The following is an 18,162-nucleotide window of genomic DNA, read 5'->3' as shown; positions in this document are numbered from 1 at the left end:
CCCAACATATCCGAGGAGACCGCCACAAGAGCAACTTGGCCTTGAAGAAGAAGAGTACGGTCACGCAAGCCACCATGGAGGACTTTAGTGGCGGAAAGAGGCACAAGTGCGACGTCGTGGCTCAGGAGCTGTGCCAGGCCATGCTGGCCGCTGGCATCCCATGGTCGAAATTGGAAAACCCTGCCCCTCCGGTCGTTCCTGGAGAAGCACATCACTCTCCAGATCCCCGATGAAAGCTGGATTCGAAAGCACTACCTCGACAAGTGCTACGACGAGGCCTTGGCGGGGATCCGTGCCGACCTTGGACAGCAGCCCATCTGGCTGTCCGTCGACGAGACAACCGATTCAGCAGGTCGATATGTGGCCAACATCATCGCGGGACGCTTGTCCAAGGAGGGGTACTTTCGTCCCCACCTCGTCCAGTGCATGTTTCTGGAGAAGACCAACTCCGGGGAGATCGTGCGCGCAGTCAATGACACGCTGCGCTATCTTTGGCCTGATTTCAAGCCGGAGTGTCTCAAGGTCCTCGTCAGCGACGCCGCGGCCTATATGATCAAGGCCGGCCATGCCCTGAAGGAACTCTTCCCGGACTTGCTGCATGTGACTTGCGTTGCCCACGCGCTCCACCGTGTCTGCGAGACAGTCCGAGAAATGTTCAAGGACGTCAACGACCCGATTGCCACGACGAAGAAGGTGTTCGTCAAAGCCCCGTTGGAAGGAGCAGCAGCCCATTCTGACTCGGTGGGGGACGTGGATCGACGCCGCGGTGTTTTACGCCGAACACTTCGAGGCCGTCAAGGACATTGTGGACCAGCTGAACGATGACGCGATGGCAATCCGGAGTGCCAAGGACCTGTTCGGAAAGGCGGACATCAAGCTCAGTTTGGTCTTCTTAAATGCCCACGTGTCGTTCATCCCGAAGATCCTTAAGCAGCTGGAGGAGGCCGGCATGGAGCTGGCCAAGGCCTTCCAGCTCCTTGATCATGCCAAGGAGGAGCTCGAAAAGATCCGAGGCTGCCGTAAGGAGATCCTGCTCACCAAGTTCAAGGCGGTGCTGCAGCGCAATCACGACGTTGGTGTGCTGAGGACAGTGGCTTTGATCCTGGGTGGAGATCAGCACGGATCTGAGGTTGGTGTGCCGGCTGGAGTCAAGCTTGCCGACATCCCCCTCTTGAGGTACTGCCCCATCGTCAGCGTCGACGTGGAAAGGTCCTTCTCCGTCTACAGAAACGTCCTCACCGACCGCCGACATCGCCTCACCAAGGAGAACATTACCAAGATAATGATTTCAAACACCTACTTTAACCGTTCCTAAAAGGGTCTTGTCAATTTCTTCTAGTCCTCTACTTATCAAACAATGCGGTTGCAATAAAGGTACCTGAACGTCATTTTTTACCTGTTTACTAGACCAGAGTGCTTAATGTTGTGCAGGAAAAAGCTTACCATTTTGTTTTTGTTCTTTTTTTGACTGATTTCTTTAAAACTTGGTAATAATAAAAAAATGAATAAAACGGGGGAAAAAAATATTTCGGGATTTTTTCAAATAAAAAAATATATTTCCGCTTTTCAAAACATAAAAGGCCTATTTTCTTAACATAAAAATCCGTAGTCTAGCTCATCAGGTAGATGTTGGGAGATGTGTGTGGTGTCAAAACATTTGGCTTCTAGCTTTTGATCGGTGAACCAATTCAGTATCCCAATTTGCAAATTCTTAAACTTTCAAGTCAATCGGATGAAAAGTGACAATTTTATGTGATGCTGACCTTTGACCTTTTAACCAAATTATTAATTTACCTTCTCCATATTATCATAATAAAGCTTTGTTGAAAATTTGACAAACTGAATTGGTAAATTGAAATTGCAGGTCAATTCGAGGAAAATTTAATTCAAGTGATGCTGACCTTTGACCTTTTGACAAAATAGATTCATTTGTATTCTCCATATTATCATAATAAAGCTTTGCTGAAAATTTGATGACAATAGCTCAAATGGTAAGAAGGTTATGGCCTGGACAGACAGACAGACACAGAAGTGATTGCAAAACCCAGGCTCCCACTGAGCGGCGGACAGGCTAATGAAAGTGTCCAGTGATATTTTATGCACAGCTCTTGAAACCTCCACATATTCTCCAGGACTATCAACACATTTGAATGAATATGAATGAATGATCGTTTTTTATGGCCTTAAAATGCATGTTGTTGTGTTGTGTGATCGTTTTTTAAGGCCATTTTCCCCCGCTCGAGCGGGGGTTAGCCTTACGAGCCCCATGACAATCATGGTTCCCTGTATGAGGCAATGTATTTATGGCTGGATGCCCTTCCTGACACCAACACTTAGTCACCTCTTACGATGCGCAGGGATACGGTGTACCTATTCTAAATCGATGTACACGCCGGGATCATTCATCCCAGCAAACTGGTACTCAATTTGCAGGAAGACAGGCTGAGTCAACCTCCCTGGCGTTAATTCAGCGATCGACCGGGATTCAAACTCAGGATCCTAGGATCCCAAGCCTGCGCCCTAACCGCTAAGCCAACACCAGGCTCTACTATCAACACATTTCCTATTGCTTAACTCCATATAATTAATTTATGCTCATGCACCATATAATTTATGTTCCCTCAAACACGACCGTTTCGTAGGTTTTCTGTGCGTACGCACCGAGCATTCTCGGGCAGATGACATCATTTTGAAAGTCGAGTATTCTTCAGCAAAAAGCTTGTTTGTTGACCTGCTGTTTGTTGCATTTATCGGTAACGGGTTTAATCCTGCTTGCTTTTGGAAGGATAATGATCGCAGCCAGCATGTCGATGCAAAGTGAAAGACAAAGCAGTATACCTTTGACCTTCACAGAATTTATCTCGTTATCGAGTTTATTTACTTTTGGGACGGTTTCTTTCTAGGTCATCACGGTTACGAAACAAGCGGATATCCTCAACCTCCACCACCTCCTGGAGTTTCTTATGGGAATGGGGTGGAGGGGAGGATGGCTGGTCGTCCCGCCCACTTTTCACCCCCACCTCAATCTTCCAGCAAGGTTCTCATGGTCTACGGCTTAGACCCTGATCGCATCAACTGCGACCGTTTGTTCAACATCCTGTGCCTCTATGGCAATGTGGAGAAGGTGTGTGTCTCACGGAGAATGATTGCAGACAATGTTTTGACTTTATAAGTAATTTTACATTGGAGAAAAATGAAAGGGTGAGCATTCTTCTTCTTTCATATGCAGCACATGGCTGTGGGTAGCATCGCTTGCAGGAGGTGCAGCAGTGCTGCTGATACATAGCACAGTGTGTTTTTACTGACCGCTGCTGGAGAGGGTGGTTGAAATTGTTAATACCACCCGTGACCCCAGACCTCCCCTAGTACGGAGTCATTGTGCTCGTTGATTTCCTTTTTTTTCCCAAAAGTTCTGCAGCTTCACCGATGTAACTATTCAAGTTTGCATAACCTCCAGTAGTTCCATCTGAAGATGTCACGTCCCATCACAAAGTCTCGCCTTTGACACCACCTTCCCCATTGCCCTTCTGTCTCTCTCCTGTCCATGCAGTCTGATATTACGTTTTCCAATCAATAACCTGAACTTTTTGAGTGCCATTTTCCCATTAATTTGCATTATCAATGCAAAATCAGCTTTAAAATACACCGCAGAGCGCAACACCTTGCGTTGAGACGAGGCAAGGTTTTCTGACGGTGGAGCGAGCGTCGTCTAGATAAGGGAGACCGGTTCCATTTACATTTGTACTATTTTTTGTTATTGAATTATTTTTCATTGGTTAATCCACATGAGCTTTCTTCTGGTACCAGCAGACATTTCATCCCACTATTTTACCAGTTAATTTTGACGATAATCAATTTTTAAGTGATGAAGCACCTTCAGTACTTGGCTATGTCCGCCCATCCGTCAAAATGAAGAAGAACCTTTCTAACACACCTTGTTTAATTCTAGATTATAAATGGTAATTTTAATGCGTTCAAAAGGGTAATTCAAACGGTTCTAAAGGGCGATTTTATAGGGTTCTAAATGGTAATTGTAATGGGTTTCATTCATTTCTAGGCTTTTTTTTCTTCTTTTTTTTCCCATACAAGATCGAGCCTCGTGAAAGAGCCAACATTAATCGCACAAAAAGTCAAACCGACACAAAAAACACAAAATAAGGGGAGCGGTCGACAAGTTGGAGAAGGAGGGGGAAGGACACAAACACAACATTTGAGAGCAGGGACATCGAGAGAACTGTGGGAGGGAAACAGCGTGAAGCCGAGCTTGGTGTGAGGCAGGAGCACTGGCCCAGAGGGGGGAACAGTATTCCATTGAGCTGCGGATGAAAGCCTTGTATGTATTGAGGAGCTCAGGTGTGCCATGGAAGGACTTCGCACGACGGAGGATGCCCAGTCGGCGACTGGCTTTGGAGGCCAGCTTGGAAATGTGGTTTTCCCAAGAAAGATCATGGCAGATAGTGAGACCCAAAGGCTTGAGCGACAGAACTTGGAGAGGATTGTTGAGAAAGTAGATGGGAGGGTTTTCCAGTCGGTCTTTTCGGAGAGACATAGTAAGAGTGTGAGATTTGTCAGGATTGAAAGACATGTTCCACTTGTTTGACCAGTCTGTGATTTTGTCCAGGTCTGCAGAGAGTGAGGAGGCTGCAGGCTGCCGATCTGAGGGATGAGGAATGGAGCGGCAGAGAGTGCAGTCATCAGCAAAGAGATGGAGAGGATTTTCCAGAGAGTCGGAGAGATCATTGATGAAGACCGGAAAAAGCACAGGGCCCAGGACACTACCTTGGGGAACTCCAGCCTGAACAGGAAGGGGAGATGAGAGAATTCCATTCAGGGCCACACGTTGACTGCGACTGGTGAGGAAGTCCGCAAGCCATGCATGGAAGTTTCCATGGATACAATAGGAGGAGAGTTTGGTGATCAAACAGAAGTTGGAGCAGAAGAAGAGCAGCAGACATTTTCAGGGAAGTTAGTCATAACCAAGTCCAGAAGAGAAGATGCTCCGTTGACTGAGATCCGGGTCGGGAAATTGACAGATTGCGTCAGTCCCAATGAGTCACAGAAGCCCTTTGCTGAGGTGCCATGGCTGTTGAGAGAGGAACCCACACCCAGCCAGCTGGCATGATGACAGTTGAAGTCGCCACATATGAGGAAGAGAGAGTTGGGATTTGTTGATAGAAGTTGGTCATGTTGTCAGACAGTGACATGTAAATGGAGTCATCACTGTTTGGAGGACAGTACAGAACACATATGAACAAAAGGTGGGAGCGGAGAGTAAGCCGTAACCAGAGGTACTCTTGGGGGTGGGGTGGAGAGAGGGCAGTGCAAGGAGAGTGAGGAAGATAGTTTTTGATAAAGATAGCAACCACACCACCAGGACGAGGCTCAGGTCTATCATACCGGAGGAGGGAGTAACCAGGACGAGATATTAAGGAATCGGAGACATCCTGAAGGAGGAAAGTTTCTGTTAAGCAGATAAAGTCTGGATTGTCAGAAGCAACCTGAATTGAGAGATCAATCAGGTTTGAGCGAAGGCCCCGGATGTTTGAGGTCCACATCGTTAATGAGGAGAGAGGGGGAGCATCGGGTGCAGGAGAGGGGAGGGGAGGGGTAGGGGCAGATGAAGGATGAGAGGGGGAGGTAGGAAGAGCAGTTGATAGTGTGTCAGAGATTACAGAAGAGTTACAAGAAAAGGAAGGATGAGGACGAAAGGTTTGATGGTGATGGGATGAGGCACAGTGAGGGGTTCTTTGAGGGGTGGCAGAGGAAAGTAGAAGGTTGGGGGAGGTGGAGGTATGAGATAGAAGGGAGATGAAGTCAGCAGGAGGCAGCTTTGAGAAGGAGGTGCGAGGGGGGAGAATTGGAGGGGAGGGGTTGGGGGGGAGTTTTGGAGGGGAGCGGCATGGGGGGAGTTTAGGAGGGGAGGGGCAAGGGGGGAGATTTGGAGGGGAGGGGCAAGGGGGGAGTTTAGAAAGTGGATGATTAATGAAAGACGAACATTTATAACAAATCGGGTTTATTGTGATTTTCAAGTTAGCGATCCGTTTAAGAATGATAGAAGGAGGGGTGGAATGGATGTGAATTTAGAGCATGTCGCGATTTAGAATTATAAGAGATTGAATTTTTTTTTGAAGTGGAATGCGTTGGAGAGGAAATTGAGAAGAGCCTTTTAAATAGGAAGAAAAACAGCGTGTTGTAATATACCACTGAATAAAACACTGCAGGGGAAAGTTTAAACATATTTAAACAGAACCGTGAAGAAGAACAATCTAATATTCACAAAAATACCAACAGGGAGAGGGAGCCTAGAGGGACAACCACGAGTCACGTGAACAGGGCAAAAGGTGTCAGCAAAAGGAACAGGGCAAAACAGATCTGGGGAATGGCGTGAAAATGGGGGTGAAACACATGGTCGAAGAATGAACGAACGAAAAGAACAAAGAAGGAAATGTTTTTGTTTTTTTGTTTTTTTTGAGTTAAGATTTTAAACAAGGAAGTATGGGGTGAAAAGACTGGGAAAAAACTGAGAGAACGAGAGTAGAAGGACCACAATCGACCGCTGAGAGAAAACAAAGCCTCCAGGTAGGAAGCTTAAAGAACTGGGCTGCAATATAACGCGGCACGAAATACTCGACCCCTCTATACAGGTATGAAAGATTAACACCGATATCTTCCAAGGGATGCCCAAAAGGTACACACACGTAAGAGAAATACAGTTTCGACAAAAATACAAATGTGAACAATTACTCAACTTCGAGCGTGCGTGAAGATCGGGACAGCTTCGAAAAACCGTGACTTCCCCCGCAAGATCTCGCGAGATCTCTAGGCATTGCATATTTCATATTAAAAATGGCAAACTGAACCACTTCCTTCGGACATGGGTGCGATTTTTAAAATTTATTTACTTATTTATTTATTTGAAAAAAAAATTCCCCCCTTCCTGGTACCGGTAGTGATATTCGTCAGATTAACCAATCCAATTGCTTCAGCTGCAAATAAGTGGTGAGGTGAATATCGTGAATTTCCGACAGCATATTCATCAAGTACCTTTGAAGAGGTCGTCGCGTTTAGTGCAGTGGTGCTGAAGGGAAACTTCCAATTTGGCGACCTGCGATTGAATTGCTCTCAAACCAGTGCTCTAAAGTGATTTAGCATCTCTCCCTTTTCATCTCCCCGCCACCTCACCTTTTCTTTTCTTGTTAACGACTGTTTTTTAGGGTTAGATACGATGGTATATTCCACGAGTAGTCGTCGAATTATCACCGACATCGTGAACAAATTTCAAATTCCTTACCAAATTTGACCCAATTGAACGTCAGGCCTGGTTTTCCGGTTCCTTAAACACTCGGGCGAAATTACCTCATATGGCCGACCACACAGCAATGTAAGGTTAATGGGGGCAGGTAGAAAAAAAAAGAAGAAGCCATAAACCACATCATACATGGCCTGTTTCCTTTATCCTAAAACCCATAAAATAAAAATGCATTTGGTCTTTTATCTTGAACGTGGTTTCATCTGAACGTTCACGTGAGGTGTTATCTCCATACCAGTGATGCACATACAATTTTTCCTGCTGCCTAACCCCAAACTCCTCAATTGTCCTCATTCTCCCCTCCCCAAATACGCTTTGTTGTGTGCAGATAAAATTCATGAAAAGCAAGCCTGGCTCAGCCATGGTGGAGATGGGCGAGTCGTTTGCCGTGGATCGAGCCATTATGAACCTTAATCAGGCCGAGATATTTGGCAAGAAAATCAACTTGTGGTAAGTGTTCGACATGTTAAACGAGAAGGCAGGTCACGGTGACGTATCCCGATATGTTGCACTCCATATTGGTGTTTTCCAGCAGGTTTTTATTTTTGTCCAACCCGTGCTGATTTTACTTTTTTAAAGCGTAATCTCTCAAGAGTGTCGGTGATAAGACCGTGCCATCCGCATTGTTTTGTTGAATCCAGGAAGCAGTGGTTTATTTAATTTTTATATTAAGATTTCACTTCCATTATACCCACCACACAACTTCCCACAGCATCACCAATAATATGCCTGCAGTTCAGGAATACCATAAATTTGTGTTTAGTATTCCTGCCAGTATCTCCCCCCTTCAACATCCCCTTTAAAGTTATTATTGTCCTGGGCCTTGATAGTAGAGCTGTTGTTGTGGAGTGTTCTTCTTCAATTACGACTCTTCCGCTCTTCTGTGTGGTGATGCAGTGTGTCGAAGCAGCAGGCTATCGTTCCGGGTCAATCGTACGATCTCCCAGATAACACCACCAGCTACAAAGACTTTACTGACTCTCGCCATAACCGCTTTGGTTCGCCTGACAAAGCTGCCAAGAACCGCATACAAAGTCCGACAACCCTCCTCCATTTCTACAACGCTCCTACTGACATCACAGAGGAGATCTTCACTCAGGCATGTCCGTCAGTCCATGACAGGTTTCTTTCACGTGATAACTTAAGAACGGCTGAAGGGATCTTTGTCAAAGGTAGTACAAGTATGTATAATGATGCAAAGATGAACTGATTAGATTATGCGGTCAAGAGGTCAAAGTCAGAGATGCCGTTTGGTAAAAATTATTTTACTGCGCTAACTTGTGAACCATATATTTAATTTTTTTTGTATACTCAGTCGAGGCTCGTGTAAGAGCAAACATGTAGAACATATAATATAGGGGGAGAGAGAGGGAGGAACAACACCAGTAGAGAACAGGGACATCGGGAGATCTGTGGAAGGCTGGGGTGGGGTACACCGAATAAACAAGATGGATACTACAAGGACTTTTAGGAAAGAAATTGGAATTTGAAGGAGGTGGATTTGGGGTGGATTAACGGGTGTAGAAAAGGTCAAGGTTTTAGATGGGGAAAGATAAGAGATGGAATTTTGGGATTGTGATGATGGAACAGTGATGGGATTTTAACTAAACTTGGTATCTACATAAGGCAGGACTGTCTTTCTGTCCGTCCCTGAACTACTCCCTCAGTTTTGGGGCTAGTCCCCCCCCCCCCCTCCCCAAACTTTATATGGAACCTTTTGGGTTCCCAGGGGGTGTCCTAAGTGGGTGGGGGTAGGGGTGGTTCATAAATTCCTCAATACATTTATGATTTTGTTTCCACCTGTATGAAGCTGCTCTCTCTCCATATGTAAAAACATTCACAGGTTCAGCATTATAGCTTCGCCATTTACTGCATGTGGTAGTTCTTTCTTCGATTTTGCGATCTCCCGATTTGCTACTTCAGTGAGGTATTCTGGCGTCTTTATCAGTCTTGTTTTGAAAATGTTCGAAAACAAAGAGTATGGCTTCTTCAGTGACATAAGTGCGAGTTGAGGTGACGGAAATTGGTTTGTGGCATTAATAATGTGACGACGTATTTTCGAAACGACGTAATAAAGGGAGACATAAATCGGGGTGTTACTGAAGTACGACGAGTTCTTTCCAGAGTTTCGTGCAGTTTGACTAATGAAGAAGACACAAATCATGATACAGGGCTACTTCCCCCTCCTCCATCCCCCCCCCCCCCCCTCTATCTCCCCCACTAATTATCAGGGTTTCTGCATATTGTCTATTTGTCGTTGTTTACCTCCACCACCGAAAGTGAACGGAGGTTATGTTTTCACCCCTGTTTATTTGTCTGTGAATAGGATATCTCAAAAAGTTGACAGATTCGGACAAAGCTTGGTGGACAGGTTGGGCGTCAATTTGATTTGATTTTGGTTAATGTCTGGATCCAGAACCGGCCTATCAGTGGGATACAAAACATAAACTGTTCAGCCTGGTGGAGGTATGCACTCCACCAAGTGCCGTTCTAGTTTCCATTTTGTCTCCAGCTGTGGCATGCAACAGCAAATACAGATAAAGTGGTGGTTAGCTATTTGGGATGCTGTGGTTTTGGCCGTTGTGGTCGAATTCTCATTATTTTTGCTTTTCCCTTCTTCAATGCCCTTTTGCAGATTTGTGTGGAGCATTCGGTGGAACCACCGTCCTCTTTTAAAACCTTTGCCGGAAAAAGTAAGTTGTGCAACGTCCCTTGGTTGCCGGGAGACAGTCCTGTGGCTTTGAATGGGGGAAGCGTGGCACCGTGTGGCTGTGCGTGGCAGCAAATGCACGGCATTACCCCAGCCTAAGATGCTACACAGTGTATGATTGTCAGTCAATTCCTTGTGCATCTGCTTTTCCTGGCAGGTGAGAAAAGCAGTTCCGGGCTCGTCGAATGGCAAGATAAAAACTCCGCTATGGAAGCACTTGCTCTAATCAACCATTACTCAATGAAAAATACCAGTGAGTCATTTCAACCTCAGTACCATTGTTACGCTTTGTATTCGAGAGTTGCTACTGACAGGACGACCTGTAGATTCCTTGCTTGAAAAGGATAAGAGCACAGACAATCCCAATTGGTTGGCATCCATTGGGAGGAGGAAATTTCTCTTGAGGAAATGCCCCACTGAGTACGGTGAGAAAAGCGGCGCCATTGTTATGAAGTTGCTGGTACCCAGAGTATCCCAGGTAGTGATGGAACTTCCCCCAAGCTCAATGGCTGTGTTAAGTGTTGTGTGTTAAGTGGTGTGTGTGTGTGTGTGTGTGTGTGTGTGTGTGTGTGTGTGTGTGTGTGTGTGTGTGTGTGTGTGTGTGTGTGTGTGTGTCCGTGTGTGTGTGTGTCCGTGTGTGTGTGTGTCCGTGTGTGTGTGTCCGTGTGTGCGTTAGGGTGCATCAAACGCCCCTATGTCAAGAAAACAATCTGTCCCCAATTTTATTTTGTTCCAGTCATAAAATAAAGTTCCTATGCAAAATTTGGTAAGGTTTTGATATCATCTTCTGGGTCCACCTCAGCAAATTAGATTTTGAGTCGGTAGTATCAGAGTCAGAAATTTGACACGCAGCTGTTTTGAGGCCCATAAATAAAAATGAAAGGATTGACCGATTGCTACATACAATAGCTCTTTGGAAAGGTATTATTGTGCTCTGTAGCAATATATAATCATCATAGGGATAGGGATATAATTCACTTATACACAAATAGTCAAAATCATGATTTTATTGGTATAATCATATGTATTATAGATACCAGAATGATATAATTTTTATTACAGTAGAATCATATATACACAATCTTAGCATTTATCATCTTAATACGAGTACATCTGACTATGGATGAACATGAAAATAGAAACAAAACAAAGATACTGTAGTTTTCATGGATATTTCTGACAGTTTAGTCTTGAGCTGCTCGCTTTCGAAGATTCGGTTGCTCCTTGCGGTTGTGCTCAACGACTTGTAGCACATTTTGGTAGTGGTCTTCACTTCTGGCTGCTAAAAGGAAGTCAGAGCTAAGCTTAACTCCCCTTTCTGCAGAGTCATTCACCACATTCAAGGCTTCAACATTAGTCCATGATGTCTGGTAGGCTGCAGAGTTAGTCCATTCTTGAACATCGTAACTAGAAATGCCCAGTCAAGCTTCAGATGATGAAATAGGTACCATGAATCTGGTCCAACAAAATCAGCCAGAGTGGTCTTCTCAGTCAAGTCATCAGGAAATCTGGGCTTTCCAAACCCAGTACCAAACCGTCCTTGTGGGTTGGTTACTGGAAAATCTGGCTGAACCTCCAGAAGTCTGTCTGCCAGAGCACGGCGATGGTCATGAGGAACAACTGAGCTGAAGAGGGCAAGTGGAACCATCTCTTCTGTGAGGTACCAGAGATGTCGTTTGAAGGCTTTCAGGGTAGTGCTGTTAGCTAGATTCAAAATCCCGTCTCGGAACCGTCTCGATAAATTTTCAATTTTCATAACGGGATCTCGGATCGGCTCGGTTCCCGGCAAAGTAAAAATAAATAAATAAATAAAAATAAATAAATAAATAATAAGGCTTCAAAAATAATGGAATTTCATTACAATATATAAACAACAATGAAAAAAATTCATTTCTGATGTTGAGTACTTAAATTCCGACTTAGCTTCCATTTACCGGGATGAAATAAAATACACCGCCTACATGCAGATGATCGGCCACCGACGGGACCGGGTTATCTCATTACAGTTTGTATTGTCGTGTAATTTCTTGCTCGGAATGTCAGAGAGAGGGAGAAAATGTTTCTGCCCAGGCATATTCGAGTCCAGGTTAGAGTTTCATTATCATTTTGTGAGTTGTGATCGCCAAGGGGCTCGCTCCCTCCCCCCCCCCCCCCCCGTTCCCCTCCCCTCCCCCGCCCGGCAATGCCGGGTACTTCTGCTAGTAAATTATAAAGCAGTCGGTGTAGTGATCACCCCCCCCCCCCCCCCCCTCCTCCTTATTTTGACTCTGTGACTAAAGTAAACGTAATCAACTTATCAGGCCTAAAGTGGAGATAAGATAACCAAAATACTTTCACATTCAAACCGTCAAACCAAACCCCGAGGGATTCTTACAATTTATAGATTTAGCGTTGCAATTAAACATAAACGTTCATCAAAAACTCATTTCATAAAACTACATAATGTATTGTACTTGTATTAATACATTGTGTGTAGAATAATCCGTTATAAACGTGTTTTTAATCTAAATAAACATCGTCCCTCCAATCACGGGGCTCGAGCGAGTCCCTCGATATTAATGTGCAAAAGACCATAGCAACCACATTCCGTAACTCGTCTCCAAGGACGGACACGTGACCGCAGCGTAAGGCGGGGCGAGGCGGAGTGATACAGCGGAACGATTCAACGGTTTAAATAAAGTCGTGATGAGGCGGATTTTCATTGGGACCTTTATCCTGATTTTGTTACCTCCGCCACCAAAGGTCGATGGAGATTATGTTTTCACTCCTGTCTGTTTGTCCGTTTGTTTGTGAACACAATATCTCAAAAAGTTGTGGACGGATTCGGACGAAATTTTGTGGAGATGCAGCGTGTGTGACAAGGACGACATGATTAGATGTTGGTGAAGATCCGGATTCGGAATTCGGATTCGTTTGCAGTGCATTGTTTGTTGACAAGGGGAAAATCCTGGAACAGTGAGTTTACTTTATCTATCATCGTTTGTGTCAGTTCAGCTGCACTTGCGAAAAATGATGCTTGTGCAGAAGCAGAGTAATGAAAGCAAGGCTCAATAAATGCCTCTATTATGGAAAATATCTGCAAGAAGTTGGAATTTTAACCGGGATTTTTTTACCGAGAAATTGCGTCAATCAATTTATCTCGGGACCGTCCCGAGACCGTCTCGAAAGCCGAAACCGCCGGGATTTCGTCCCGGTCTCGGCTCGGTTGACAGCCCTACTTTCAGGGCACTTCTTGAGATTCCAGCATTGACAGCTTCATACTGTTTCAGTTTGGAGATGAGCTGCAGGTCATTCCATGGGGCATCAGTGACAGAGGTACATGTCATCCACCAGGAGCTGTATACTAGAGTGACAAACGTGACAAATTCTCTGATCTTTGGCACTTGTTTTTCTGTGGTAATTGTACCTGCTGGAAGATCAGCGATTTGTTTTTCGAAGAGACATAATTTGATTGAGTAGAGGAGCTTCGCCATCCATCTGGCTTTATGCAGTGCACCAGGACGCTTGAAGGTTATTTGATGTTCAGCTACTTCACCATCAAGGAATACAGTACACAGATCAACAAATTCCAAATAATCATCACGTCTTAGAGATTGCTCGGTGTGACAGAGTCTGAGAACATTATTTTGCCAGTCACTTGTCAAACTTGTTGCTGCTTCATTTAGTTGAGATGGATCAAATCGTGAAAGTGGTTCATTGAATGTGTGTGGAAACATTTCAAAGTTCTTGCGAAACCTTGAGAAGAGGAAGATATCTGGTGACTTAGATGCTTCAACTTTAAGATCAGTAAAAATGTGTGTAAGAATGACTTCACCAATGTGGTGTCTGCAGCCTGACCACAGAAGAGCTTTGTTAAGCCGTTGTTGAATTGTTACACAAGCTGCACTGATGTGGCCGGTGTTAGATGCAGTTGTGTCAAATGTCAAGTTGACAACATTCTCTTGGCAGTTCCATGATTCAAGTAGGTTATTAGTCAGCTGAGCAATTATATCTCCAGATTTATGGTCTGTTCCAGGCTTGTAGGATGGAACACCCAGCAGCTTCATATCAGTTTGAGAACCCAAAAGCACAGCCAGGCGTTCTTCAAAAGTGTTTTGGTTAGTTAAGCATGGAAGCAGCTTTGAGTCCCAGTGCAACGTAGCAAGCTTCGGAGGTATCCATTTGTCCTTACAGGTAGTAGCAATATGCTGTCCAATTTTGCGTCTTGATTTATCTACTGTAGCATATGATGTTGACACCTTCGCTACATCCCCTCCTGTTTCTTCAATAAGAGCTTCTGTGAAAGCAGCCTGTTGGGTTGGTGTCATCTTCATCCTTGTTGCCAGTGAAACAAGACTGGGCCTCTTCAGGATGTCATGTGGAATGAAAACTGATGTGCCAGGTCTAACTAAACGATGATGACTTCTTGAGGTTGTTGGTGTGCTTGTTGAAGGTCCAAGAGTTACTTCTTCATCACTGTCACTAATATTATACACGGTGGTTGTAGTATTTATGTTGAACTCCAGCTCCATACTTGCTCGCCTCTGATTCTTTTTCCTCGCGGTTCACTTTACGCTGCATCTTATCTGCCAACAGTTTATCTTGGCAGCCAAATGTTGCACAGCGATCTGTCTTCATAGATTCCAGGAATGCTAAGTCTTCAGGATTCTTGATGTGAGAACTAGCATCATTGGGCCACAAGGGAAATGTCTCCATAAATTTCATCTCCATTTGATTCACCTTTGTGATGCTTGCTGGAGTTGTTCTTCAGTTGATAGGGATTGATCTAAGCTTGGAATTATCATCTGCAAGTTTGATAATTTTCTCAATAGCCTTGCGTTCAGAGATGATAGGAATATTAGCCTTGCCATAAAATGGTGTCACTTTCTGCAGTACAAGCTTTGCTGATTCCCACCGAGAGCGTCGTTCAAGTTTGCCATCTTCCGTGTGCCACATGAAACAACGTAGTACTTGTAAACAAGTTGGAAGTCTGGTGCCATTGATCTGGGAATCTTGTTCAGTTATGGCACTTCCAAGACCAAACACCTTGGTGGACTCTCTTGTTGCAACAGATGCTTTCTTTACTGTGCCATCCATTGTTTTATTTGAAAGAAAAAGGTAGTATTAGTAACAATAATGTCATTTCATAATTATGTACAACAAATAAATCAATTATCCAATTTTATTAGAGTATAGCCTAATAATTGTTTTAATCATCTTGTCTAGTTAAAAGATCTCTGTAAAGACAAGATGACTACAACATTCAGGATATTCTTTAATTTATATATTATATTTTAAAAATACTCTTCATTTAGCTTTATATCCATATTTTGAAAAAAATCATTATTTTGACTATTTGTATATAAATGAATTGTATCCCTATCCCTATGATGATGATATATTGCTACAGAGCACAATAATACCTTTACAAAGAGTTATTATATGTAGCAATCAGTCAATCCTTTCATTTTTATTTATGGGCCTCAAAACAGCTGCGTGTCAAATTTCCAACTCTGATACCACCGACTCAAAATATGAAATGGTGAGGTGGACCCAGAAGATGATGTCCAAACCTTACCAAATTTTGCATAGCAACTTTATTTTATGATTGGAACAAAATAAAATTTGGGACAGATCAATCCAACATCTTTTTAAAAATAGTTGGGCGTTTGATGCACCCTAGTGTGCGTGCGCTCTTCTACAAGCATAGCACATGTAGACAACAACAACAACAGGCATTATAAGGCCATTTTCCCTGCAAAAGCGGGGGTTAGCCTTGCGGTCCCCATGACAATCTTCTCCGTTTGACAAAAAAAAACCATAACATGACAACATAAACATGAACATAAAATAAACAAAAAACATAAACATGACAAAAGCATAACAAGTATAAAAAAAAAAAAAAAATTGTTAAATATTAATCTTTAAACTCGAACCCTATTTATTTTGTTAACCTGCCAATGTCATCTTCTCTTTCAGATGGCCCTTACCCCTACACCATGAAGCTGTGCTTTTCCACTAACCAACAGTGCTGGGAATGAGCGCAGACGGATGCTTCGCGGTGCGTACTTTCCGCAGTGCCTAGTTCCCATAACTAGTGGTTAAATTGAGTGGCATCCATATGGTATATTTTTGTAACGTTTGTGGGTAATCATTCATCCATTCTTACTCCACGGTTTGGGCTGCTTTACAATTGATTGATTTGTAACTTTTAAACATAGTTTGTGCTTTCTTCTTGATTGAACGAAGAGATAATGTTTTTTTTTTTCGTATTGTGGCAGTTATATAAGATTTACCTTTCGCTTCCCGAATGCTAAAGGAAGTCGATTTCCGTCGGAACTGAAACTACAAATGCCTCTCCTCTTGGGATTCCATGTTTTGCGCTTGCACTCTGTTCCTGGTTTTGTGGCTTACGACTGCTTTTCATTTTGCCCTCAGGATGAAGGCTCGGTTTCATTGTTTTATGTTGACAAATCGTTTTTATTTTATTTTATCCCCCCATCCCCTTCCCTTATCCCTCCCATTTAAAACCTGAGATGATTCCATTTCGGGATTCGTATGAGTTGAACGTGCCACTTTGTTTTACGTCAGGGTTCTCTCAACACAAGGCCGTAGCTTTGCGCAGTAATCCAGTATTAGACAAATTGACTTGTAACATAACCCAGGCCTGTTTTTTTGTTGTTGCTGTAATTGCTTGTATTTGATATTCCTTATCAAAATGGATGTAATCTTGTGTGATTTAGAACTTGGTTTGTGTACTTTGATACAGCGTAAATAAAAGTAACAATGCTGATTGGTTTCTTTGTTGTATTAAAAAGTAGAACAATGCAACTGTCACCAATACTACTGTGTTCAAAAAGTATCCGACCTTTATTTTTCGTGCGTAAAAAAAAAGAAGCTAGGGAGGCGTTGATTGGTGCACGTATGTAGGCGATCCTAATGCGCACGCGTGAATTTTTTCCCACCTGCAGAAGCTGTCATTCGACGGCAGACCGCCGATGAGTGAGGACATGTAAGTGAGTGCCGTCGGATTTTCGTTTTTGACAAAATGACGGAAAAACTTGAACAACGCTACTGCATCAAATTTTGTGTAAAGCTTGGCGATTCCCAAGTGGAAACGATCCGCAAGATTCAACACCGTTCATTCCATTATGAAGGAGGATTTGGGCTTCAGGAGAATCTCAGCGAAGTTCGTACCAAAGCTGCTAACGATTGAGCAGAAGCAACTCCGTTTGGAGATCGCACAGGACATGCTGGAGACTGTGAACAGCGATCCCAGCTTCCTCAACACAGTGATCACTGGCGATGAGTCCTGGGTTTATGGGTACGACCCAGAAACCAAGTTGCAGTCATCACAATGGAAGCATCCAACATCCCCGAGGCCAAAAAACACAAAATTTGATGCAGTAGCGTTGTTCAAGTTTTTCCGTCATTTTGTCAAAAACGAAAATCCGACGGCGCTCACTTACATGTCCTCACTCATCGGCGGTCTGCCGTCGAATGACAGCTTCTGCAGGTGGGAAAAAATTCACGCGTGCGCATTAGGATCGCCTACATACGTGCACCAATCAACGCCTCCCTACCTTCTTTTTTTTTACGCACGAAAAATAAAGGTCGGATACTTTTTGAACACACTACGTATACCTCCGCATAGTCCCACAACGGGCAGATCCGATCGTTCACTGTCCTAAAAATAAAGTTTGACATGTTCTGTTTTGACAAATTTGTTTGACAAATTAACGTTTGGGACATGGAATGTTGGGACAATGACAGGGAGATCAGGAGAAGAGGTGGAAGTTTTGGTCAGAAGAAGAGAGGACATATGTTGTGTGCAGGAGACGAGATGGAAGGGAAGTGGTGTGAGAATGGTGAAGGGTAGGCAGGGACAGAAATACAAGTTTGTGTGGCAAGGGTGCCCGGAGGGCGTGCATGGCGTTGGTGTCCTGTTTTCTGAGGGGTTTGTAGACAGTGTGGTGAGTGTGACGAGAGTGAGTGATAGGTTGATGGTGAAAATGATGATTGGAAAGCTCTTGGTCAACATCATCTCGGGATATGCTCCGCATGTCGGTCGGAGCGATGCAGAGAAAACAAGTTCTGGTGTGCAATAGAGAAGCTGATGGAAAACGTGAAAGATGAGGAAGTTGTTGTGGTAGGAGGAAACATA

The 18,162-nt window shown here is 43.9% G+C and overlaps 1 protein-coding gene across 1 annotated transcript in view; it reads left to right on the top strand.

The window, feature by feature from the left end:
• The window catches only part of LOC137435505 (heterogeneous nuclear ribonucleoprotein L), a 50,129-nt gene extending 33,338 nt beyond the window's left edge, over positions 1-16,791 (top strand). The window contains exons 8-14 of the mRNA XM_078784220.1: positions 2,904-3,124; positions 7,638-7,759; positions 8,207-8,408; positions 9,945-10,002; positions 10,177-10,272; positions 15,978-16,059; positions 16,437-16,791. Of these exons, the coding sequence (XP_078640346.1) occupies positions 2,904-3,124; positions 7,638-7,759; positions 8,207-8,408; positions 9,945-10,002; positions 10,177-10,272; positions 15,978-16,039 (761 nt within the window). The 3' untranslated portion in view covers positions 16,040-16,059; positions 16,437-16,791. The remainder of the gene's footprint in view (positions 1-2,903; positions 3,125-7,637; positions 7,760-8,206; positions 8,409-9,944; positions 10,003-10,176; positions 10,273-15,977; positions 16,060-16,436) is intronic.
• Positions 16,792-18,162: the final 1,371 nt, after the last annotated feature.

The sequence above is a fragment of the Myxine glutinosa genome, chromosome 9 (genome assembly GCF_964187855.1).
Source record: "Myxine glutinosa chromosome 9, kmMyxGlut1.1, whole genome shotgun sequence".
NCBI lineage: Eukaryota > Metazoa > Chordata > Myxini > Myxiniformes > Myxinidae > Myxine > Myxine glutinosa.
The sequence above is the reverse complement of the archived record's forward strand: the minus strand, read 5'-3'. Positions and strand labels throughout refer to the sequence as shown.